Source organism: Protomyctophum bolini, assembly GCF_963924005.1.
Source record: "Protomyctophum bolini genome assembly, chromosome: 18".
Classification (NCBI taxonomy): Eukaryota; Metazoa; Chordata; class Actinopteri; order Myctophiformes; family Myctophidae; genus Protomyctophum; species Protomyctophum bolini.
In genome coordinates this window covers 8,174,063-8,201,138 of record NC_137879.1, presented here as the reverse complement: position 1 = coordinate 8,201,138, position 27,076 = coordinate 8,174,063, and the positions used below count along the sequence as shown (strand labels likewise).

The 27,076-nt window shown below is 43.2% G+C and overlaps 2 protein-coding genes across 2 annotated transcripts in view; both read left to right on the top strand.

The window, feature by feature from the left end:
• dock1 (dedicator of cytokinesis 1) overlaps positions 1-7,459 on the top strand; it is a 458,484-nt gene extending 451,025 nt beyond the window's left edge. The window contains 3 exon segments of the mRNA XM_080789704.1: positions 2,644-2,824; positions 4,001-4,203; positions 7,223-7,459. Coding sequence (XP_080645830.1) covers positions 2,644-2,824; positions 4,001-4,203; positions 7,223-7,318 — 480 coding nt within the window. The 3' untranslated portion in view covers positions 7,319-7,459.
• Positions 7,460-17,299: 9,840 nt separating this feature from the next.
• Positions 17,300-19,175, top strand: LOC308333504 (E3 ubiquitin-protein ligase TRIM35-like). The gene has a single exon (XM_080789960.1). The coding sequence runs from the start codon at positions 17,478-17,480 to the stop codon at positions 18,858-18,860; it is 1,383 nt and encodes a 460-aa protein (XP_080646086.1). The 5' UTR covers positions 17,300-17,477; the 3' UTR covers positions 18,861-19,175.
• Positions 19,176-27,076: the final 7,901 nt, after the last annotated feature.

The following is a 27,076-nucleotide window of genomic DNA, read 5'->3' as shown; positions in this document are numbered from 1 at the left end:
ACACTGGTCTGATTAACCCATTCTGACCTGAGATCAGATTCTAAAAATGTCAGTCTTTCTTCGATTTTTCAAAAAATAGCAGACCTACAAGCTCATAGCGCGCCACTCGGTGGCGCGCTATGAGCTTGTAGATCTGCTATTTTTCAATAGCTAAAGCATAACATGATGCTAAACACCAAAATTGGTTCCCGTTCAGAATGGGTTAATAGTAAGCACACAAATGAGAATGATGATGATGAGAATGAGTTTGTCAAATTAGAATGTTGCTTTTTAACACATTAACATTCCCCTTGGGAGGTATCAAAAGGGGGAGACATTGAATGGTAAATGGTGCATTTTTATAGTGCCTTTATCCAAAGTGCTTTAATATGTGCATTGCATTTATTTACCGATCAACACGCACGCACGCACGCACACACACACACACACACACACACACACACACACACACACACACACACACACACACACACACACACACACACACACACACACACACACACACACACGCACGCACATTGATTATTTAAATGAAGTATGAAGACGTAATCGATAGAATGATCTGTAAAATAACACTTCTTCTACATTCTCTAATTGCGTATAGACATCCTGTGAATAAATTAAGTGTTACGGGTGTTATGGGATACGGGTTCATTTGGTTACCAACTCTCCATCATTTAGCTGTGGACCACCTGGAACCCCCTCAAGGACCACTGGTCTATTAAAACCACTGCTTTATACTGAATACCACTGAATAATGCATAGTTGCATCCCTAGTCTAACCCATTTAGACCTGAGGACGATTCTATACGAATGCCTTCTAAATCCTGACAGTTTTCTGAAAAACCTGTTTCTATGTCAGTCGTTCTCAAACATTTGAAAAGATGTAGTTTCAGGGACGTCCCCGGAAGCAAAGATTTGAGTTAAAAACCTCCTGCAAGAATATATATATATATGCAAAGATTTGCGCCACCATTTTCACGATTTTTCAAAAAAATAGCAGATCTACAAGCTCGTAGCGTGGCACTCTATGAGCTCATATGCCGCACTATGAGCTTGTAGATCTGCTAAACCTGCACCAAAAGGGGTTTCTCCGGTCCTGAATGGTCTAAACATGGTCTTAGTGTGTGTCTGGAGTCCTGGACGGATGCTCTGGACAGGAGCAGTAACAGCAGTTAGCCTCCTGTAAATGATCCCGTAGCGTATCGACCCTCCCTTCTTGGCCACGGTCTTCCATTTAGATGCAGTTTGGATAACTTCCAGCGGCTGATCTCAGCAGCGCGGCTTCATATATCGATTCCGTGTGTAATTCCAAGTTTTCCAACTTTGAGTGCTCAATAATGACCTATGTATATATATATCGTGACATTATCTGATCGCGTGTGTGTGTGTGTGTGTGTGTGTGTGTGTGTGTGTGTGTGTGTGTGTGTGTGTGTGTGTGTGTGTGTGTGTGTGTGTGTGTGTGTGTGTGTGTGTGTGTGTGTGTGTGTGTGTGTGTGTGTGTGTACTGTACTTATATATTACAATACAGGACTAATAGTCCTTGACGGGACTTAATGTCCCGTCAAGTGTAGGGGAAGTTGTGAAATAACTTAAGCCATTCTGACCTGAGATCAGATTCTAAAAATGTCTTCTACATCCTGACAGTTTTCTGAAAAAGCTGATGTTTCTATGTCAGTCGTTCTTCGATTTTTCAAAAATAGCAGACCTACAAGCTCGTAGCGCGCCACTCGGTGGCGCGCTACGAGCTTGTAGGTCTGAGCTTGTAGATCTTCTATCAATAGCTATAAAGCACCAAAAGGGGTTCCCGCCCAAAATGGGTTAAATGAGGCATTGCGAGGACACACATTTCCATGTCGTCCACAGGCTTACAATTAGGACAAGTTCCAGGTTATGGGTTTGTTTAAGATTATGGTATAGGCATTTAAACGCTCAGCTAAATGATGGGAGAGTCGGTCACCAAATGGACCCTTATTATTACGCCTGAGAGCGTAAAATGAAAGGTACGGACGGGTCCATTAGACCTAGAGAACGCCTGTGATCATTTAATTAACTTTGTAGATGTTCATGTATCAGAGCAGGCGTAGATCCCTTCCTACTGTTCCTGGTTGAATTGAATTATGGCGGCCTAAATGTGATAAGTGCTCCGTTTGTACTCACCCATTCAAACAATTCCAAAGACGTGGAGTGAAATATATGGTCCTCTAGTTTTTATATCCATGTGAAAGTTCTGGCACAAAACGTGTATTTAGTCAATTATCTCCACTTTCCCAAGAGATACACACGGATGTTCTTTCTCTCCGGGCGAGGGGCCCATACCGTATGATCTAGGCCGGGGCTACGTGTCCATTTGGTTTCATGTTATTAATTATTGTTAAACCTCTGCATTACTTAAGTTAATTTGATACAGAATGTGATTCTGATCAACGTTTGCCTGTTCTCTCTCCTGTGGTACCAACATCAACTTAGACAGCATGGAATTGTGGACACAATCTTATCCAATGACAACAAAATATTCTACGCGTCGGGTCTGAGAGGCGGACAAATGTCGTCAAATGGTGGTCCGTGGCTGAATAAAAAATGGGCCTTTGATGTGAAAACGGTTGATAACACTCTGTCTCTCTCTCTCTGTCTCTCTTCCAGATCAGCCCCCTGCGGCCTCAGAGACCAAAGAGCCAGGTTCTCAACCTGATGGGAGGGGACAAGCGTCTGTCGGTGTCCCCGGGACCCCCTCCGTCCTCCTCCTCGTTGTCCTCCTCCTCGCCGGGACCCCCTCCCATCACGCCCCGGAGCAAGCTCTCCTTCAGCCTGCACACGGGCTCCAGTAAGAACCTGTGTGTGTGCGTGTGTGTGTGTGCGCGTGTGTGTGAGAGCGTGTGTGTGCGTGCGTGCCATAATCTTTTGAATAGTTTCAGTTGACTAAATATCATAAGAATTTAGTCGACCAGACCTGGATTGTGTTTTATTACGCTTTGTGGACGCATGAGCAGACCTGGAGCTGATCCAGGTGACAACGTCTGTGTCAGTCGATGCCCGTCCGAAAGTACCTCAACCCATTCAGGACGGGAACCCCTTTTGGTCAGCATATTTCCAGATGGCGGTGTCCGCGGTCAAATGCAGATAATTCTGGGGCTTCCTTGACATGAAATAGTTTGAGCACCGCTGACATAGAAACATGGGGTTTTAGGGATTTAGAGCAGGGGTCTGCAACCTTTTTCACATTAATTAAGTGCCATGTTTTCATTTTCGTGATAGTCAGTGTGCCATATATAATTATGACACCACATCAAAATTAAATATTCCCAACTGATTTTGATTGTCCATGGGATACACCTTAGAAATATTTTTCTTTCACATCAGGATGAATACCATTAACCCATTCTGAACGGGAACCCATTTTGGTGTTAGCATCATGTCATGCTTTAGCTATTGAAAAATAGCAGATCTACAAGCTCATAGCGCGCCACCGAGTGGCGCGCTACGAGCTTGTAGGTCTGCTATTTTTAGAAAAATAGAAGAACGACTGACATTTTTATAATCTGATCTCAGGTCAGAATGGGTTAATCAGACCAGTGTGTGTCCAGTGGAAACCTCGTATGAATCTGATCTCAGGTCAGAATGGGTTAAACTCAGAGCAATAACCCACCTATCTCCCATCCCCAGTCATGAGTTAGGATTTTAAATGTACAATTATGTGCAGGATGTCATTTGAAGATGTGAGTAGACTTAACTTTTTTGGAATGAAAAGGAAAAACTTCTCTCTCTCTCACACTTATACCAGTGTGCCAGTGATCACCTTCCCCTGTGCCAATGTTGGCACCCGTGCCTAAGGTTGCCTACCCCTGATTTAGAGAAGACTTATTTTTTTTTAGAAAGGGTCTCAGGTCTTAATGGGTCAACAGAGTATTTCATCGCAGTAATCCTTATTGATACTTTTTTCTTAGATATCTCTCTCCCCTGCCGCTGAGCGCTGACCTCTGACCCCTCTCCCCCTGTGTAGATCTGGAGCTGAACGGTCTGGGCTGTCCCGACAGCAGCAAGGCCTCGGAGACCCCTCCCCCGCTGCCGGTCAAAGGCAGCACGGGGGACTACGGGAACCTGCTGGACAACAACCACCACCACCTCCACCACCACCACAGCCACCAGCAGGAGGCGCTGACGAGCCCCACCACGCCCCCGCCACCCCCGGCACATCATCAAAGGGTATAGGGGCGTTTCTTTGTTTCATTGTGCGTTTTGTGCAGTGTTGTTTTTGGCAGCAAATTTCTATTTTTTGTTTAGTCATTTAGTCTGTGGACTGAAACGTCATTTTAGTTTTAGTCACATTTTAGTCACCTGGAAATATCTTAGTGTTATTCTAGTTTTAGTCGACTAAATGTCAAAAGATTTTAGTCGACTAAATCTACAGGTGATTTTGTTGACTAAAATGTGTTTTGGTGGGCCTTGATGCCGTCGTAATGACTGTTTTTACACTTGCTGAAAATCGCCGATCTACAAGCTCACAACGCGTCGCAACGTGACGCGTTGTGAGCTTGTAGATCGGCGATTTTCAGCATGCAACCTAGAGTAAAATGACTTATAGTGGATCTCTTGTCCACTAGTCCCTTCCTAATATTTTAGTCTAGTTTTTATTTGTCGACGAAATTGTCAGTATATTTAGTCTTTTTAGTTTTAGTCACCATAGCTTAGTTTTCATTTAGTTTCCATTCGTTTTTGTCAGTGGAAAAAGGTAGTCGACGAAGATTTTTCGTCTTAGTTTTAGTCGACGAAAACAACACTGGCGTGCGTGCGCGTGTGCGTCCGTGTGTGCGTGTACAGCGTATACATGTCTGTCTGTCTGTCTGTCTGTCTGTCTGTCTGTCAGACAGACAGGTAGTAAGCGAGGGTCCGTTACCGCCGCGGCGCAGCGTGGTGGGTTATTTATTCACCTCCTCCTCCACAAGCCGACGCCCGCTCCGCTCCGCTCACGGAGGAGCGTGATTGATTGGATGATTACTTTAGCCCTCGCATCCATCAGCAGCTGCTCCCCCCCGCTGTTAATCAGCGGCTCCTTCTCGGGCAGCGCTCGCTGGCATGCTCGCCCGGCGGCTACGCTAGCCGCCATCCTCTCCTCTCCTCTCCTCTCCGCGGCTCCTCGGCTGTTAACCCATTCTGGGCGGGAACCCCTTTTGGTGTCAGCATTATGTTATGCTTTAGCTATTGAAAAATAGCAGATCTACAAGCTCATAGCGCGCCACCTACAGCTTGTAGATCTGATATTTTTGAAAAATCAAAGAACGACTGACATAGAAACATAGCTTTTTTCAGAAAACTGTCAGGATGTGGAAGACATTTTTAGAATCTGATCTCAGGTCAGAATGGGTTAACTAATCTTATTTATCCTCTGTCACGGCCCCGCGGACACCGTAGTAAAGTGGAGCGGAGCGGCAGTGAGTGGCTCTGGGAGGGAGAGGCCCGGTATTATAACCCATTCTGACCTGAGATCAGATTCTAAAAAAAATGTCTTCTATACATCCTGACCGTTTTCTGAAAAAGCTATGTTTCTAAATGTCAGTCGTTCTTCGGTTTTTCAAAAAATAGCAGACCTACAAGCTCGTAGCGCGCCACTCGGTGGCGCGCTATGAGCTTGTAGATCTGCTATTTTTCAATAGCTAAAGCATAACGTAATGCTATAACACCAAAAGGGGTTCCCGCCCCAGAATGGGATAATGTAGTGAGAGCAGATGTTCTCTGAGGCCTCAAGTGACAGCCCTTCCTCTCCCTCTCCGAGTCCAAAGGGTCCTTGACATTGACATTGACGAGCCCCAGAGAGCTTGACATTGATGAAGGCCAAAGTCTTGTTCTTACGGACGCTCGAGTGGGTTTTCTCTCGTTATTTTTTGAGACGTGAGCGTGCGAATAAAAGTAAATGTTCAATCTTGTCGGATATGCCAAAGCCGTCGGTTTTTTTTCCAGCCACGGCTGGATCTTTTTATGCAGCGATGTGAGGTGAACGTTTTTTGGTGGTTTTTAACCCATTTTGGGCGGGATCCCCTTTTGGTGTCAGCATTATGTTATGCTTTAGCTATTGAAAAATAGCAGATCTACAAGCTCTTGTAGGTCTGCTATTTTTGAAAAGTCGTGAAAATCTTTGAATGATATATTATTACAGAGTGAACATTTTAACTCAAATATTTGCTCCTGTGGAGGTCCCTGGAACAACATATTTTCAGATGGGGCATATTACATATCATTTTTGGGGTCCCCTTGACATGAAATATTGAGCACCACTGAACAGACAGAAACATAAGGGTTTTCAGAAAACTGTCAGGATTTTCAAGACATTTTTAAAATTTCGACGTCAGGCCAAAATGGACTAAAGGATGTGAAAAGGATTTAAATGAGTTGACATTTAATGTGTAAAAAGCTCATCTCTGGCCGAAGGGAGACGGGGGAGATATTCTCCTCCCATTTAAAGCTCATCTCTGGCCAGAAGGGAGACGGGGGAGATATTCTCTTCCCATTTAGAGCGTTCAATAAGTGCCAAAAGGGATGAAGGTTTTTTCGTGTTGTTTCTTGAAGCCGACCTATTCAACAAAGAAAACAGAAAAATTGGAGAACGCTGTGGGTTACTGACATTAGAAACCAGCTCCACAGCAGGACTTTAAGCAACTAGTCCACTATTCAACCAGTCCACTATTCAACTAGTCCACTATTCAACTAGTCCACTATTCAACTAGTCCACTAGTAAATCCACTAGTTGACCTTGTTGGTACTAGTTGATAAGAAAAAAATAAGCTATTTTTTTTTGCTTTTTTCTGTAGGCCTCAAGATCAGCTAGAATGCTACATTATACCAATGTACACAGTTTTAAATCTACAAATATAAAAAACGGGGGGGGGAAAGAGTGGGTGAAATAAGTCATTGGAATTTAGAGAATAGTGGAAAGAAACAAGGAGAAGAAATAGAACAAAGCCACATACTGTAAATGAAAATTGACAATGAAAGGAGAAATTAGGCCAAATATGATTGTGGCAACACAAAGCTCCCCTCACTTCACACAGGTGTGAGTTTTTATTGTCTAATGTATATTTGACATTGTGTACTGGGCTTTGTTCTATTTCTTTCTCCTTTGTTTCTTTCACTATTCTCTAAATTCCCATGACTTATTTCACCCGAACTCAAGCTGGAGGTGGAAACCTTTTGAACGTTTACCATCTCGTCTGGTCTTTTCTGTCCACAGCACTTGCCTCCTCCTCTGCCCAGCAAGACCCCGCCCCCACCGCCACCCAAGACCACCCGCAAACAGACATCCATCGACTCGGGAATCGTACAATGAAACGAGAAAAAATAGACGCTGACGACTCGGCCGAAAGCCATCGGACGAATAACTCCTGCATTAGCCTCTCTTATTACTCCCAAAACCCTGCATTACCCTCTCCTGCATCCCACCCATGCCCCCCTCTCCCTCTCTCTCTCTCTCTCCCCTACCCCCACCGCCCCCCCGGCTCCCAACACGGTTGTTTTTGTCATTGCAAATTACAAAATGTCCAACGGTTGACTTGAAGGGGTTAATTACCCCGTATATACCAGTCAAACGGTACTGGGACACTCCAGGAATGTCGGAAATTGAGCCGACGACTCTGTGCCGTTCGAGTTATTTCCCGATAGGGACAGAATCGTAACTCAACACTTAAACTCAACGTGTGACTTATTAGCCCCCCCCCCAACCCTCCACCACCTTCAAATCACCGTTTGACGTTTGGTCACGTTTCGTCCCGAGAAGTCACAATATGGCTTTTTTGGACTGAGACGGCGTTGGTTTGTGTTGTTGTTGTTGTTTCTGTTCCCGCCCAGCGCTATTATATACACACATTCCTCATTCATCATCCTCACACCCAGCTTCAACACGATGAATACCTCACTCTGACCCTCCCACTCCTTAGAGGGACACTTCACCCTTTTTGCATAATGTTAAGCCCGGGGTTATTTAATCCATTACATTATAGCGCCCAGTCGATTTATAAACACGGACCACTTTTACCGACGGACCGGATGTTGTTGTGAATGTGTGTGTAGCAGCTAACAATAGCCACACCACTCTAGAGTCGATCGACAACAATCCCTCCCCCTATCCACAAGGAGGAGCAGTGCACGAAAGCATTATGGGAATCGTAGTCCAGGAAGGAAGTGAGCCCAGTGTCCATGACATTAGAGACACTGGGCTCTAAAATATCTAAAAACCACATATTACACACACAAAGACCCCCAGGAAAGTGTTATAAATCTTCTAAATGCCATTAACATATTTTTTGCAAAATTGGTGAAGTTTCCCTTGAATACTTTTTCTCTCTTTGTTTTAGTTATTTTTTTGGGTGGGGGGGATGGGGTATTTTTTTGCCTTCAGTGTGGCGATAGGGAACGTGTTGCACAGACGAGAAGTCAATGAATTTAGCTAATGCTCACCTGTCATGTGGCCGGGGGTTCTCAACCTGTGGGTCCGGGGACCACTCGGTGGGCCGAGAGGGTATTGCATGTGGGGGCCGCCAAATAATTGGCCGATCGAACACTAAGGTTTTAATGATACCGTAACATTCATTTTAAGAAGTGACACCAATAAATAAGAACTTAACCCATTCTGAACGGGAACCCGTTTTGGTGTCCGCATCATGTCATGCTTTAGCTTTTGAAAAATAGCAGATCTACAAGCTCATAGCGCGCCACCGAGTGGCGCGCTACGAGCTTGTAGGTCTGCTATTTTTGAAAAATCGAAGAACGACTGACATTTTTAGAATCTGATCTCAGGTCAGAATGGGTTAATCAGACCAGTGTGTGTGTCGAGTGGAAACCTCGTATGAATCTGATCTCAGGTCAGAATGGGTTAAAGTATACACTTATGTCGGTTCCACTGATCCAAGGCGGAACACAATTGATCATTACAATGAACACACTCACCCATTCTGGACGGGAACCCCCTTTTGGTGTTTTAAGCATTTATGTTACACTTTAGCTATTGAAAAATAGCAGATCTACAAGCTCGTAAGGGGGGGGGAGTCCGCGGCCAAATACAGATAATTCTAGTGGTCCTTGTCATGGAAAAGGTTGAGCACCACTGACCTATTAGAAACATGGGGTTTTTCAGAAACCTTTTAGGATTTAGAAACCTTTATTTTTATTTTTTAGAATAATCGTCCTCAGATGGGTTTGGACCGCCAACGCTTTTGAGATTTTTCCAAGTAGTCCCCGGTTCCGAAACCTATAGGTTGAGACCCGCCGACCTCCTCTACTACTACGCCACTCCAGGACGCCGCTTTAAGCCAGAGTTAAGGTGGTCGCACACCGGACGCGTTTTTCGGTAAAAAAAACGATGGAGAAACGCCGCTATAGAAATCCGACAAAACGCGCTCGGTGTGTGTGGGGGACCTTTATACTCGGTCGCACACAGGATGCTGTGGCCAGGGTATATATGCGCGACACCGCCAGGCATAACTCGTGGCTTAACCCATTCTGAACGGGAACCCATTTCGGTGTCAGCATCATGTCATGCTTTAGCTATTGAAAAATAGCAGATCTACAAGCTCATAGCGCGCCACCGAGTGGCGCGCTACGAGCTTGTAGGTCTGCTATTTTTGAAAAATCGAAGAACAACTGACATTTTTAGAATCTGATCTCAGGTCAGAATGGGTTAATCAGACCAGTGTGTGTGTCCAGTGGAAACCTCGTATGAATCTGATCTCAGGTCAGAATGGGTTAAAACCAAAACGTAAAGACCAACCGTATATTATCGACTCAGACCAATATAGCTTTCCCGTAAACTCTCGAGAGCACATACTGTAGCTCCATTAGAAAAACATTCTTCGTATCGTATTGTATTGTCGTCGTTGTTTTTTACCCACTATGTACAAAGGTATGTATATATTATTTTATTTTATTTCAGTATTTTGTATGTGGATTTTATCAAGACTGTTTTTTTTTTTTTTTCGTTTTTTTTTTTTTGTATTAACATAACATTAGAATAAACTGGCATTTATATTATCCAAAACGAAAAAAAAACTAAAGGGCTTTGTAAGGTTTTGAATGAATTGACAGGGAAACTGTAAAGAGACTTTAGGTATGATGAGTATACCTATCATTGATTTTACTGGGTAAAGATTGTTGTTTTCTGTGTTTATTTTCTGGTTATTATTCTTTTTTTGGAGTGCACACACACACACACACACACACACACACAAACAACTAACTCCTACCGCATTATCATTTGTATTATAGGCCTTGTTAGAGATTTGCTGTAACCTTGGATTTCAATAACTGTTGACTTGTTCCCCAATTCACTACTGACATGACTTCCGAATAAACTTTCAAATGTATTGTATTGTACAAAACCCCCCTGTTTATTTGTTTCCTCTCTCTCTCTCTCTCTCTCTCTCTCTCTCTCTCTCTCTCTCTCTCTCTCTCTCTCTCCCTCCCCCACATCATTATTTCTCGTCTGAGGTGATGGAAAGGCCGAAAATAGCTGCAGATGTTTTTCCCACACGTTCCCAACTGAGATCCAGAACCAAGTGAACAATCTGTTGGGCGCTACGCTACATCACAAGGTGTTGTGTTTAACATTCTGTTGGGCTACACGCTACATCACAAGGTGTTGTGTTTAACATTCTGTTGGGCTACACGCTACATCACAAGGTGTTGTGTTTAACATTCTGTTGGGCTACACGCTACATCACAAGGTGTTGTGTTTAACATTCTGTTGGGCTACACGCTACATCACAAGGTGTTGTGTTTAACATTCTGTTGGGCTACACGCTACATCACAAGGTGTTGGGCTCTATGCTGTATGCTACATCACAAGGTGTTGTGTTTAACAATCTGTTGGGCGCTACACTACATCACAAGGTGTTGTGTTTAACAATCTGTTGGGCGCTACGCTACATCACAAGGTGTTGTGTTTAACAATCTGTTGGGCAACACTTCCTCTGCCAACCTGGGGGGGGGCAGCGGACTGACCTCATGCTTCCTTCTATGCATGAGGAGTCCAAGCTGCTTCTTTTCACCTGACGGGAGAGTTTCCCCGGCCGGACGTAGCGCATGGAAGGAACGCGTTATTCCGACCAGTTCCTTTCCCCTCCATCAGGCGCCCCGGCTGGCCAGGGGGAGGCAGTTTTAGAGACCAGGAATACTTCATGTTTTTAGTGAGGGTACCTACCCTAGGGGACACGGGGAGAACATGCAGACTCCACACAGAAAGGCCCTTGACGATATAAAGTATTATATGGGAGATGTGATGGTTCCCAGTGACTTCCCTGTACAGTGACAGTAGCTGTGTGGAATGTAATTTGCATAATGCATGTCCTGGCAGCTATCATTTCTTCAACATCTAACGTGTATGAGGCTCCATCCAGAAGACAAAGTGCAGGTGTCACCGTATTGTTACCCTGAAGTTCTGAAGGTTTTATGGAAATCTCTCTCTATGCAAATCTGGATCCTATATGGAAACTCATCTGCATGAGAGATGGATGGGATTCAGAATGTTTGAAGTTAGACCATCTATAAGGCGACAACGAGACTCGTGATGAGCTTATAATATATAATTGCTATTTTAAGGTGTTTTAAGCATTGTTATAGTTTAGCTATTGAAAAATAGCAGATCTACAAGCTCATAGCGAGCTATGAACTTGTAGATCTGCTATATTTTTTGGAATCGCGGAAATGTTGCGCAAACCTTTGATTCTTTCAGAGCGAACGTTTCTCCGCTGTCTCCGTTTTTAACTCAAATCTCTGCTTCTGGAGGGGGTCCCTGGAACAACTTATTTTGACATGGGGGTCGGAGGCCAAATACATATAATTTTTTGGGTTCCTGGACATGAAATAGTTTGAGCACCACTGTCATAGAAACATAGGGTTTTTCAGAAAACTGTCATGATTTAGAAGACATTGTGTAGAATCGAGGTCTAAATGGGTTAAGGGGCGAACAATCGAGAAGACCGTTAAGGTCCCTATACACACCGGGCTCGATTTTCGGATTTCTTGCAGCGTTTCTCCATCGGTTTTCCGAAAAACGCGTCTGTATTTATGTATGTAGTAGGCTATTGTATGTTTGATGTCCGTTCGTCCATCGATCCATCTGGGGCTAATCTCGCAAACCACCGATCAGTAGCCTATACCAGGGAAGGAAATCCCCACACATATTTTCCATAGTTTGTGAATATGTCGTGAATTGATCAACTCAGTTCCACCAAGCTATGGAGACTCGGAGACTAAATAATCCACCACAGACTCCATATATGTTATAATGTTCTGTTGTTCTTTCATTGATATAATTAATAAATAAAACATTTAAAACAATTAAACAAAACGAACAAACACGAAACACTTATCAATTACTCGATTAATCCAATAAAAAGTAATCAATTGAATAATTACTAAGCAGATAATCATAGTTGCAGCCCTAATTGTTTTCTTTTTTTTTTAATATATTTTTATTGGGTTTTTTCCATTTAAAATACAAGACATATGACCACAAACGAGACATAGGGGATAAAACAAGAGACAAAACAGAACAGTAAACAAAACAAAGGAAAACAAAACAGAACAGAACAAACCCTCATAACTATCCACCCGCCCTCGCCCTCCCATGCCCCGGGGGAAACAGAATAAGTTACTATACTTGAGAATCATGCATTAAAGTACCGATTAAAGTTAAGTGCTAGCAATAATGGAAGCAATGTAACAAAAACAAATTGAGCTATTTCATTTTCAACTATATATATATGTACATACATACATACACACACACAAATATATGCATGTGTACATACACATATACATACCGTACATGTCTACATCTACATACATACACATATCCGAGCACACATCTATACATGCACGTACACATATACGCATACTCGCAGTGGAGGGGGGAATATTGGAATTAGTTCCTATACTTAGATTGTGGTTAAGGAGTTAATGTATGTGAGGAATGGGTCCCAGGTTCTGTAGAAGTTGTTCAATGAGCCTCTAACCGTATATTTAATTTTTTCCAAATGGAGAAAGGATGACAGATCTTTTAGCCATGATGACACACCATGCAGCCCTAATTGTTTTCGACCTACAATTCATCTTTTTAGCACAACGTGCACATGCATGCACGTGCACACACACACACACACACACAGCACATGCGTTCCTCTAAAAGAATAATTGGAAAGTGCACTATTAAGCCATTAAATTATTAGTATTGTTATCTGTCGCGCGGCAGCTTTTAAATTGAATTTGAACTTTTAATGAATTGCTAAATAAGTGTCTCTGTGGAACAGACCGGGCTCTGTATGAAAGTCCAATGACATTTATCTCCTGGGCTTTTTCATGCACATGCACGGTTCCTGCTTAACCCATTCTGACCTGAGATCAGATTCATACGAGGTTTCCACTGGACACACACTGGTCTGATGAACCCATTCTGACCTGAGATCAGATTCTAAAAATGTCAGTCGTTCTTCGATTTTTCAAAAATAGCAGACCTACAAGCTCGTAGCGCGCCACTCGGTGGCGCGCTATGAGCTTGTAGATCTGCTATTTTTCAATAGCTAAAGCATGACATGATGCAGACACCAAAATGGGTTCCCGTTCAGAATGGGTTAACCCAATTTGGGCGGGAAACCCTTTTAGTGTTTAGCATTATGTTATGCTTTAGCTATTGAAAAATAGCAGATCTACAAGCTCATAGCGCGCCACCGAGTGGCGCGCTACGAGCTTGTAGGTCTGCTATTTTTGAAAAGTCGTGAAAATGTGGCGCAAATCTTTGAATATATATTTCAGAGCGAACATTCTTTACTAAAATATTGGCTTCTGGGGGGGTCCCTGGAACTATATATTTTCAGATTGGGGTCCGCGGCCCAATAGAGATAATTCTGGGGGTCCTTGACATAAAAAAGGTTGAGCACAACTGACATATAGAAACATGGGTTTTTCAGAAAACTATTAGGATTTAGAAGCCTTTTTTTAAAACGACCTCAGTCCAAAATAGGTTAATATCTAAATTGCTATGCAGCATTAATCCCTAGAGCCTCAAATAGAGAGAAACGGATCCTTCCCATTGGATGAAGAACTGAGGAATGCAGCTCTCATTCTACGCCAGGGGGTCTTCAACCGGCGGTCCGGGACCCCTAGAGCAGTTTGGTTCATGTCAAGGACCCCCAAAATGATACTCATTAGACCCCCATTCGAAAATATATGCCAAGGACCCCCATAAGAGAAGATTTTCACGGCTCTAGCAGTGATTAATTTTCAACCATTTTAATTTCAAGGACCCTCCCCGTTTGACCTGAATTAGACTATACGGACCCCCCATTGAATGGCATTTCTGTCTCTGGGACCCCAATGTACATAGTAAAATCAAAGTTAATTTAACTCTGAGAGTGTACAAATCAGATATTTTAAACTTATAAGAAGAACAAAGGAATGGTCTCTCGGTTTTGGACATACAAGGTTTACATCCGACAGCGACAATATGTTGACCAAAAGAAATATGTCTCACTAGGCTATAGCATTCCATTTGAAAGGAGAGCCTTGAGTTCATGGAAATACTGTCCCCCTTTTATCATGCAGGGTAGTATTATAGGTGCACCGGCTAGAGCACCGTGGAAGCATCCAAAGAAATGGAACTGTGTCAAAATAAATAAACAAACACACGCACACACACACATATACAGGAACAGAATTGTACACACACGGCGACATCATTTCAGCCTGATATGACAAACAACAACACGAGGGCCGGGTGGTAGTGTTGTAAAATATTTATCCTGGAGAAACACAGGCAACTTTTCATCCCTCAAAGCCTTGCATGGAAATCCACTCAATTAATTGATGTATTTCTCCTATGCTATATATGCAGGGGAGACAGAGAGAGAGAGAGAGAGACAGAGAGGATGGGAGGATATATAGACACAACGCCGGTGCACAAATCACAGAGAGCCTATTGAAATATCTCCCAGTTAACTGTATCATATTACCACCCGCTGCTGAAACGCTTCATCCTTTGTCCGTTCTCTAGCGCAGCTGTGCGCAGGCTGGGTATTGAATGGGCTGCATGGGCATCCTCGATAAGAGAATCATGCTTTCTTCCCTTCCCACTTATAATTCACAGGATGGGATTAACACTGTGGTTGGTTATAAGGCCTCTCGTAAAGCTAGCTTGTATTCATTTGTTTTCATGCTTAAATTTTCACTGCTTATGCTACACCTCCAACACTGTCTGTCTGTCTGTCTGTCTGTCTGTCAGTCAGTGTATCTAGACCTAGGCGACTAGGCGCGACCAAAAGTCGCTCACGGCAGGCGTCTCTTCCTGGTTTTTAGACAGCTGGTGGATGGAAATGAAGCTTGCGGGAAAAAGCCGTGTTGGCCAGAAAGCCGGAACGCTTTGCCCACGTGGCTTAATTTCCATCCACCAGCATGATAACTATATGATTTATTGATAGCAATAGTCCTAGTTATAAATATTAGCATAGAATAGACGGTCCCGGGGCCACAGTGTTCGGCTACTCAACACGTCAGCTCATAACCAACACTGACTGATGATTATAACAACTGAGAGTCAGCTCAGTATAAGAGGCCATGGCTCCACATGCATACATTATACAACAGAGCTGTAACCTTTCGGCCTTAGCCGGACACGCTGCATAAGCCTATTTACACGGAATCAATGGCAAAGATAAACTCTCCCTGTTTGTTGATCAGGTTAACATGGAGAGTCAATAGAGCTGCACTGAACACACATAAACAGGGGCCTCTTCTCAGGTAGCAGGGCAGGACAGCGCCGGGTAATGATCCAGAGAGAGAGAGAGAGCAGCATCGGCGTCTTTGTGCAACTTGCATTTTTATTGGACATTAGTTAGGTTTCTTTGCATGTTTGGAGGGCCATTCATCATGGAGACAGATACCAGGCGGTCGGAGTCAGACCAAGGTCTCGTGGTTGTATAAGCACACTGCAGTGGTATTATCCCATTTTGGTGTTTCAAGCATTCTGTTATACTCTATAGCTATTGAAAAATAGCAGATCTACAAGCTCATAGCACGCCACCGAGTCTGCTATTTTTGAAAAATCATAAAAATGCGGCACAACTCTTTGAATAGGTATTATATTCTTTCAGAGCGAACGTTTTCTGGTTCTGTTCACACTGCAGTGGTATTATAGCATGGACGGGGCCAGGGGGGTTCTGGCCCAGGAGGGTTCTGGTCCAGTGGTATTGATCTCCACAGCTTGAACATTTATACACACGTGAGGAGGAAACGGCATACTGTAGTTCTGCAGTGTTAGGGGAAACGGAACGGCAGTGGTGGAAGAAAGTGAAGTTTATAAGTAGCCATTCCATCATGTAGTCGATGCTCTGGTGCACGTGAAAGGCCTGTATAATTGAGCAAAAGTATACATACGTGTTGTTGGCTTCAGAGAAAGCACTCGCGCACCAAGCTTCTACTACAGTGAATAGAAAAGTGACTGATGTTAGTCTGCTTCAACCTTCAAACGTTACTCTTTTACCTGCTTTTTACTAACACTAACATTACAAAGATGCTCCAGAACATCAAGGATGAACCTGTGTAGTTCATGGCTGCTCCAACAGTATAGTGGCAACATAAAAAATTAAATAAAACAGAATGTCGAAATATCTACCACGGTGGCTGAGACCAGAGCCATTGAGTAATGGTTGAGACGAAGCAGTGAAAGGTCCTGAAAGATACATAACATCAGTCTTACCCAATACCCAATCTTTCTGTTTTTAGGAACACAAGGCTGCTGTACTTTATACCTCATACTTTAATGCTTATCCACCGCGGTAGATATTTTGACATTCCGTTTTTAATGTTTTTTTTATGTTACTGTTGGCAACTACCACGCTAGGCCGGTGGAACCTGCTTAACCTGGTTAACCACTCCCTCTTGAAATCGCACTGCATTTCTTTCTCTCCCAGAATGGAATGAGAAAAAGCTAGTTTCTGTGTGTGTGTGTGTGTGTGTGTGTGTGTGTGTGTGTGTGTGTGTGTGTGTGTGTGTGTGTGTGTGTGTGTGTGTGTGTGTGTGTGTGTGTGTGTGTGTGTGTGTGTGTGTGTGTGTGTGTGTGTGTGTGTGTGTGTGTGTGTGTGTGTGTGTGTCAGTACACCTGCATATGTGGGTGTGTGCACTTCACAACAGGTCAGTCAAAGGCAGCTCCACCTCTTGCCTGACTCATAGTGAGACAGACGATGGGATTCACATTCAGATCAAACACACAACGACGTCCAGTGAGGAAGGACAGACTGTCTTTCCAAAAGCTACAGGAGTTAATACTGACCCAGACAGACCACTGGAACCTGCTGCTGACTCTGTCTGTCAACTGAATGGACTTTAACAAGAAACGGGACTCAAAGTGAAAGTAAACTTCAGGGAACATTCTGGAAGAGGGAGTGTTACCACGACTGACTGGCAGAGTTCCTTCTTGACTGCGTGAGCGAGTGTTTGTTAAAATGGCTTCCAAGTTGTCTCTCTCGGAAGAGGACTTTTCCTGTCCTGTGTGCCGTGACATCTTTAAAGATCCCGTTCTCCTGTTGTGTAGCCACAGCTTCTGTAAAGCCTGTCTGCAGGACTGGTGGCAAGAGAAGACAATAAAGGAGTGTCCAGTTTGTAAGGCAATATCTTCGACGGATCGTCCGCCTCGTAACCTGGCTCTGAAGAACCTGTGTGAGGCCTTGACACAGGAGAGACATCAGAAAACGTCAGCCGGCTCTGAGGATCCTTGCAGTCTGCACGCTGAGAAACTCAAACTGTTCTGTCTGGAATGTCAACAGCCAGCGTGTCTCGTGTGTCGAGATTCTAAAAAACACACCGGCCACAGAATCAGGCCTGTCCATGAGGCTGCTCTGGATCACAAGGAGGAGGTCCAGAAATCACTGAAGCCTTTACAGGACAAACTGGAGGTCTTTATTAAAACTAGAACAAACTACGACCAAACAGCAAAACACATTACGTTCCAGACTCGGCACACAGAGACGCAGATGAAGGAACAGTTTAAGAAGCTTCATCGGTTTCTACATGATGAAGAGGAGGACAGGATCACTGCACTGAGGGAGGAAGAGCAGCAGAAGAGTCAGATGATGAAGAAGAAGATGGAGGGTCTGAACAGAGACATATCAACCATTTCACACACGATCAGAGCCACCGAGGAGGAGCTGAGAGCCGAACACGTCTCATTCCTGCAGAACTACAAGACCACGATGGAGAGAGTCCAGCTCACTGCACTGCAGGACCCACAGCCGGTCTCAGGAGCACTGATAGACGTGGCCAAACACCTGGGCAACCTGGCCTTCAGAGTCTGGGACAAGATGAAGGACATTGTCTCCTACACTCCTGTCATTCTGGACCCCAACACTGCCCATCCAGAATACACCCTGTCTGATGATCTGACCAGTTTGAGATGTGGAGAGAAACAGAAGCTCCCTGAAAATCCAGAGAGATTTGACCAGCGCGTGTTTGTCCTTGCTTCTGAGGGCTTTAACTCAGGGAGTCACAGCTGGGATGTTGAGGTTGGAGACAATACACGCTGGAATGTAGGTGTGTTTGCAGAGTCCTTTCAGAGGAAGGGAACCACAGGGGGTCTATTCTGGACAATATACTTACATGAAGGTAAATACACAGCATACTCCTCAGGGTCATGCACTGAACTCTCATTGAAGCAGAAGCCTCAGAGGATCAGAGTCCAACTGGACTGGAATGAAGGAAGGCTGTCATTCTGTGATCCTGATACTAACACACACATACACACCTTCACACGCAGGTTCACTGACACACTCGTTCCATGCATTTTAACTGGTTATGGTGCTTCTCTGAAGATCTTACCTAGATCTGCTTAACTCTGGAGAATAGACGACGATGATGACGATGACGAACGTCTTGATCAAAAACGCTTTTTATTTTCTACACATAAACAACAGTAGTGGTAATAATGTTAACATTAAGAACCTGATATTGATGATGAAAGTGGCAGTAGTTGTTGGTATAATATTGGTGGTTTATTAAGTGGTTAATGTATGTTTTGTATTAATCTGCAGAGTATAACTAAAGTAAAAACAGCTGCCTCTGAGATGTAATGGAGTATACATCAAAATAATTTGAAATTATCACGTAAAACCAAAAAGACCTCAGAACTTGCACTTAGGTGCAGTGTAATGGAATGCAAATGTACTCCACTGTTGGGAGGGCATGTGGTGTCTCTTTACATCTCACAGTATATTAATATATAAAATACTCCACTGTTGAGCCATCCACTTACAAGGACATGTGGTGTCTCTTTACATCTCACAGTACATTAGGAAGCCAGGCTCTCACCTGTTGGTTGCCTGTCAGTCAGATGAACTATTCCTACATTAGATCCTTGTTTGACTATCTGTCCACTAAACCACACCTCCAGTGTATTTATGGTGTCTTGTTGTCTATAAGAGAGACAGATGTATGGAGCTCAGGAGGCAGTTCTATTAAAAGAACATTGATTAATTCCACTCTCTACCTCTTGACTTTCTTTACACTCTGAGAGTAAGTTCTTCAAATATATATATAACAGCAGTACTTGAATAAATGTGGTATGGTGACTTTGTTTCCACTATAGTAGGAAATACAGTGGCTGATCGGGTGGTAGAGCGGCCACTTGGGAACCGGAATTAAGGCTCCCGGTTCGATCCCGGGCTCCCCCAGAGGCAGTGTCTGAAGTGTCCTTGATGCTCCTGGTGAGCAGCTTGCTGTTGTGGTGTGTGTGTGTGTGTGTGTGTGTGTGTGTGTGTGTGTGTGTGTGTGTGTGTGTGTGTGTGTGTGTGTGTGTGTGTGTGTGTGTGTGTGTGTGTGTGTGTGTGTGTGTGTGTGTGTGTGTGTGTGTGTGTGTGTGTGTGTGTGTGTGTGTGTGTGTGTGTGTGTGTGTGTGTGTGTGTGTGTGTGTGTGTGTGTGTGTGTGTGTGTGTGTGTGTGTGTGTGTGTGTGTGTGTGTGTGTGTGTGTGTGTGTGTGTGTGTGTGTGTGTGTGTGTGTGTGTGTGCAAGCCTCGCCACTTGCTTTTAACTTATAATGTAGTTCTGTTCTGCATACAATATGATACAGACATCACACGCATGTACACTTAGGTGCACGCACGCACACACACACACACACACACACACACACACATGCAATTGCACACAAGTGTATTTGTTTGTTGTATTTGTTGTTTTGCATACCAATGTTTGATTACTGTCTACTTATTTGTTTTATTATCTTAGGTGAGAACCATGTATAAGCCCTTTATGGCTTTCTTTTCTCACCATTTTTATTGCACGAATAAATAAATAAATGTTTGAGCGCCTTGGATTAAAGCGCTATATAAATGCACCATTTACCATTTACAGTGGGTCCAGAGAGAGAACAGTGTTCTCTATCTATGCAATGCAATGTGCTGTGAAGAAAACCTCACGTTAACGATTTCTCTGCACTTTCCTTTCTTTACCTGCAGGGAGGCCATTACATTAACCTGCAGTGTTTCCGCAAATAATTAAACAAATGGTCGCTGCCGTGTCGGGTGGAAACCTTTTTTTAATTATTTTATTACGCGCTGTGAGCGTGTAGATCTGCTATTTTCACTATACTTTTGCGCGTCACTCTTGTATGATAGGTGCATTAATTTATGAAAGAAAAACTGTAAAAGGTTGAACATAATATAGAGACTTGAGGTTTCATGCCCGTGAAAAAGCTTTGCTACTATTGTTAGGCTTATCTTTTCATCCGCAAAATATGTCACATTATTATGATCTACTTGCCACGTACGGGGTACAAAAATAACTACACTACATAATATTGTAAACAAGGTGTTTTGTTTTCCTGCTGTTGCATGTTTCCCACGTTTACTCCACTGCAATTGAAACTTTAGTTACTACTAGTTACTTTGTAGATTTGCTGCTATTTTCAAAAGATTTACATACATTTTTTTTTTAGATTAGAAAACTTGTGAAATGGGACATTCTGCTGCATAATACTACTTTCTACTTTTGGTACTTTAAGTGCATTTTTATACCAATACCATAATATAGCAAGCTCAATTGACTGACTTCTATGTAAACCAAAAATGTCTGGAGCTGTCGGTACCATATAGCACCTTTACTCAAGGAAATGTTGAATTTCAATGAGTATTTCTACATTTCAGTATTGACTTGAAAAACACTACCTGGAAAGTTCTTATTGGAGAACTTTCATGTTATCATTATGAAAACACATTTAAAGGTTTTCAGAAGAACTTCCGTGACTTCGGTTTAAAGTTGAGACTGAGGTTATACACTGGCTTAGTTAGTATACTATAGACTCTTGTACGGCAAGCTACAATTCCAACACAAAAGGGGAAAAAAAGAAAATTGCAGTCCCGACCTCGTTTCATTCACACTCTTGGACTCCAGTTGTCGGGAACAAAGCTTTGATCGACGGGGCAAGAAGAAACAGATGGCTCCTTCAACAAACTCCTTGAGGCTCTCAGGGAACCCATGGAGGATTTAAACCAACCGCACTGACAAGAGAACAGCCTTCAAACTACACAGAGACTCACACTCCATTCTGTTGGAACACAGAGTCGTGAGATGGAGAACAAGATGTTAGTGCAAACGAGGACGACATTAAAGAATCATGCGACCATGCTGACAAGATGGGAGAGAGTCGACTAACTCGTCTGAAACACAACTCAGATCATTTTCACTTTGGCAAAGAAATATGTAGCCTATAGTATACAGTATAGGGAGAGACATGTCACCTTTAGAAGCAACCTAATTAGTTGGATGCAAAGACAAAGATAATGAGCAGAACATTCTAAAGTAAGTACAAGAAAATGTACAAATCTATTCATATAGGGAGGGACTAGTGGAGAAGAGAAAGTCATTTCTGTTTGGTTGCGTTCTGAATGCAACCATTAATGTAAAATCTGACATTACGACGCGCCAACATACATTTTCATCTACTAACTCAGCTGTAGATCTAGACTAAAACATAAACATTTCAGATGACTAAAATATCACAAAAAATGAATGAAATGTTATTCAAAAAATGACTAAAACCAAAATTTGCCTCAAAATGAACACTGCTTTAAGGCATAGTATGTAACTTTGCCCTATGTGTTTACATAAAACATAAAGAAGGATGGATGGCCCATGTTTTCACTATGTTGAATGTTTTTGGGCAACTGAAACAAAGGAGAATGAAACAGTGAAGAGTTGTTTCCGCAGGTATAAACACCGTCCACACCACTCCACTGTCTGCATGATGACACAGAATGTAACAACCCTCCATCAAATGGTTATTCTGATGTTTCTGTTCTCACTTAGATTCTAAATGTAGGATGGGCTTATATTATGGTCCCCAGTCCCATTCATGCATTATGCATGTCTGTGAATAACATAACAGTGAGAACTTCAAGTTCTGCACTCGGAGAACTCGATGTGCCTTTTTGAGATTAATCCGATTTAATACTGTATCATCATATCATATCATATCATCATACTATAATTCAGTCAATGCCTCTCTGAATGTGTGTGTGTGTGTGTGTGTGTGTGTGTGTGTGTGTGTGTCTGTCAGAAACACCGCCCTAGCTCCTCACTGCCCGCATCAATCACACAGGCATTGAACATAATAATATGGATGTCTTAACGAAGCCTGTAGTGCCTAAAGTCCTATACTTAATGGCACTACTGGTTGCCGACGGCTCTTACGTGTGCCAGTAGAAACTGATCTCCAAAACATGTCCGTTGAGTTTAACCCATTCTGACCTGAGATCAGATTCATGCGAGGTTTCCACTGGACACACACTGGTCTGATTAAGCCATTCTGACCTGAGATCAGATTCTAAAAATGTCAGTCGTTCTTCGATTTTTCAAAAATAGCAGACCTACAAGCTCGTAGCGCGCCACTCGGTGGCGCGCTATGAGCTTGTAGATCTGCTATTTTTCAATAGCTAAAGCGTAACATGATGCTGACACCATAATGGGTTCCCGTTCAGAATGGGTTAACTTTGCTTTATTTTCCGCAGTCATTTTCCTATATACAACATACAGATAGAATAATAAGAAAGAAACTGTAACAAACACAGGCGACCAGCCCTCCTCCTGAACACAGTAGAAAACTGTTAGCCTCTGCCGTCTGCCACTGGCAATAACACCTGTGCCTGATTAGCAGCCTGCTTAAATACCTGGGCTGGCCCAGACACTGACCAAGCTGCAGTGACACTCTCAATCAACAAAACATTAGGTCATTACAAAGCCCTTTTTCAATATCTCGGGTAACGGGTAAGGGCTAGTATTCTAATATAATCTGTCAAATTCACGGTTCAGCTTTGACTGCTGACTTTGCTCATATTATTCTGTAGGAATCCTCCTGAACCATGTTATCACCGGTGTGTGGTGTGTAAAATATTGGCCTTGAATCAATCTGTGATTGAATTGTAACAAAAGCGGTATTTCACTGAAATTGACACCGTATGTCTCCCCTCAGGGGCCGTTTAATTTGCTTTATTCACCTTCAGCTTCATTGCTTCTGCTACTATCTCCCCTTAAAGGAGGATAGAGTGTCATCATCCATCAACGCACCACAGGGACGCGGTGTTGACTGATGGGTTTTGTGGGCGCGACAGATATCGTCATAAAAGGAGACACAAAAGCCTGCTTTCTGTGTCATTGGTCGTTGCCGCTGAGCAGTGGAATGAGCCGGCCTAATGCAGAGGGAGTGACGGAACATGGAGCCCAATGAGCAGAGGAATGAGCCGGCCTAATGCAGAGGGAGTGACGGAACATGGAGCCGCTGAGCAGAGGAATGAACCGGCCTAATGCAGAGGGAGTGACGGAACATGGAGCCGCTGAGCAGAGGAATGAACCGGCCTAATGCAGAGGGAGTGACGGAACATGGAGCCGCTGAGCAGAGGAATGAACCGGCCTAATGCAGAGGGAGTGACGGAACATGGAGCCCAAGTTGTTCCTGCAAACCTTTCAGGTCGAGATTATAGACGTTTGGCCCGCCGGGACCCAAACTATAGTGAAAATAGCAGATCTACAAACGCCCCGCTTGGCACCGCGTCGTGAGCTTGTAGATCAGCTATTTTCACTATAGGCTATATTTCCTAATTATTTTTTATTTATGGAAATGTGACTTGTTGTTTGTTTGTTTTGTTTTTAAATGTATACAATTATTTTACATGTTGTGTTTTAGTAGATGATACGGTAGACCCTTTATTGGTTCAGTGGGGGGAAATCAGCACAGCAGTAGAGTTACAAGACATTTTGGAATAATAACATTATACAGAAGCACCAATAATGAACTATCAACAACAGTAGTATATACACCTACACAAGTAGCCTGCACTATGCAGAATAAAAAAGGTCACAGTTTCATCACGGTATATTCCACACAAACCACAGTCCAGTAAGTATAAGCCATGGAGGTATATGCTTAAAATAGTGTCTATCGGGTGGAAACCAAACTGTTACTTTTCAGGATTCCAATAAAACTATATCTGACACGTATGAACTGAGTGGTGTATGTAACCCAGCCAACATGGCAACCCAGAAATGGCAACCCATGTCAACCTGTCAATCAAAGCAGTATATACAGGTGACATCAGTTCCTACACTCCCCTCCCCCACTTCCACCTCCATTCAAGATGGCCGAATTGTTTGGCATGGCAGCAGCAGGTTCCTCTACACTACTGTGCTAGATCCTTGTTACTCATCGGTGAGTTATTTAATATTTAGGCTTGGTGTCATGTTCATTTACTGTTTGAGTTATTTTAATGTATATTGAAAGCTGTGTGTGTGTGTGTGTGTGTGTGTGTGTGTGTGTGTGTGTGTGTGTGTGTGTGTGTGTGTGTGTGTGTGTGTGTGTGTGTGTGTGTGTGTGTGTGTGTGTGTGTGTGTGTGTGTGTGTGTGTGTGTGTGTGTGTGTGTGTGTGTGTGTGTGTGTGTGTGTGTGTGTGTGTGTGTGTGTGTGTGTGGCATTGTCAGGAATATGCTTTGTAAGCTTTGTTTTTGCTTTAACGGCTTCACTGGATTCACTTATTTGATGACTGAGAAAAAGCTATTAGAGCTACACGCATAAACGGAATCAAAGAGGTCACACCAAAAGTTCTGTTCATTTTGTAAATACCACGAGGCAGACTAGGTGTAATGACGATACATTCAGTTAGACGTCATTATATTGGGGCCATGATGCAGTGCTTCCGTAAGTGATTTTCACAGAGTGTGTGTGTGTGTGTGTGTGTGTGTGTGTGTGTGTGTGTGTGCCCTGTGCTGTGTGTAGCCTACACTAAAGCTGCCTCGAGTCTTTCCCCATGACACCAAACGGTGTGAGCAAACCAAACCCCTAATGTGTAAAGAAGAGTGTTTAGTGTTCACACCTGCAGTCCTCCTATAATGCCGCGAGCCAATATCTTTGATTGGACACTTTAATGTTGTTTCTGTACCTGCCTCCAACTTTCCTAACTCCAGACACTAGTCACTGCGCCACTTGCAGCTTATCAGGAGTGTCTGTGTCACGACAGTGACAGGGAACAGAATCGGAATCTGAGGGGTATATAGGCTTGATGATGCGACATTATAGACAACAGGTCGTTTCGAGGAAGCAATCCGATTGGTTGAAACCGCCTTGAGCCTTGTAGCCGTGCTTCAAACCAGCATCATAGAACGGCTAATCAAAACAAAGAATTCAGCTGCTCTGTTCTCCCAGAGTGCAGCATACTCGGTGGCTAGGCTAGTCAGTTTCTTGGGACATCTGTGGTTGTATAGTGGCTACATCTGTACTTATTTTCAGCGATTTTCTTAAAGTTTTAAGGGTAACTGTTGTATAATTGCAATATTACACTCTCGTGTAACATTGCCATTGTCTACTAGCTACAAGCAAGGTTTGTCGATCTTGAGTGAGAAGCTCTGCTATTTTTGCATTCCGGATACCACCAGTGTTTGTGCCAAGTTTGGTGCTGCTGATCAGAGCAAAGGTGCACCTTGCAAGTTCTCATGTCACGTTTGTGGCGTCCACTGTCCACCCGCTCGGCAAAGGGGTTTGGCGTACAGGGGAAAAGGACCAGAGTATAGGCCCTAAAAACACATTTAACTTGAATCCAATAGGCCTGTGTATAGTGGGGGGGAGTGGGTGGAGTCCCTATAGCTGCTTCATCTCTCTCTCAGCTGAAGGGATCCTTGGCCTGAAAAGCGTTGAAGACCTCTGGTTTAAGTGGATGAATCATGGTGTAGTACTAGTAGCATGAGGGCCACACCGGTCTACTCTCTCTTTTAATGTGAGTGGGAGAACCCTGCACTGCGCTAGTGGTTGATCTACTGTATTCATATTAGCCCAGTAAGACCTGAGGCCCTTTCTACAAATATATTCTAACACTAGCATGACTGAAGAAAAAAGTAGAATGTGCTTAAATTCATATTTAGAAAATGTTTTAGAAACCTTCTGAAAGCTTCATGGGCAAAGATAATCAACTTCAGAATATATTTAAAAATAAATCAAGATGACCTCAGACATGCTGAATCCTCACAGTTTTCTGGAAAAAACTTATGTTGTATATATACTGTATAATGTGATTCTAAAACTTTTTCCAAGTCAAGGACGCCCCATAAAAGTATATGTATTTACTATTTATGTATTTGGCCCCCCATTTCAAAATGTGGTGTTCCTGCTTTTCCGGTTTTAATGAGTTAGCTGAGTGTATTTTAATAATAATCACTAGTGTTTCCCAGGCAATCACAGAGATGTGTTGCTAGGAAACCTTCCCACGGTTCAGGGGGGTGGACGTACGTCTGGCACATCAGTGGTTCCCATCCCGTGGGCCGTGAGGATATGGCCAGCGGTGCGTACCCAAATAATAGATAATGTAACATTCATGTAAAAAAAACCAAAATCCTGGCATTTTGTGTCCTTTAAAACCTTGAGGAGTGAGTTTTCATTGTGATACCAATAGGAACTGAAGGGTCTATCTTGCGTGCCACCTATCCCTAAACGTATTAGCCATTTTGAAAAACATTTTAAAAGAGCATAAAATAATTGTAAGCTTGTACATCGGCTATTTGAAATGTTTTTCA

What these genes read in the sequence shown, in the direction of transcription:
- LOC308333504 (XM_080789960.1), top strand. Translation starts at nt 17,478, where the DNA reads ATGGCTTCCAAGTTGTCTCTCTCGGAAGAGGACTTTTCCTGTCCTGTG.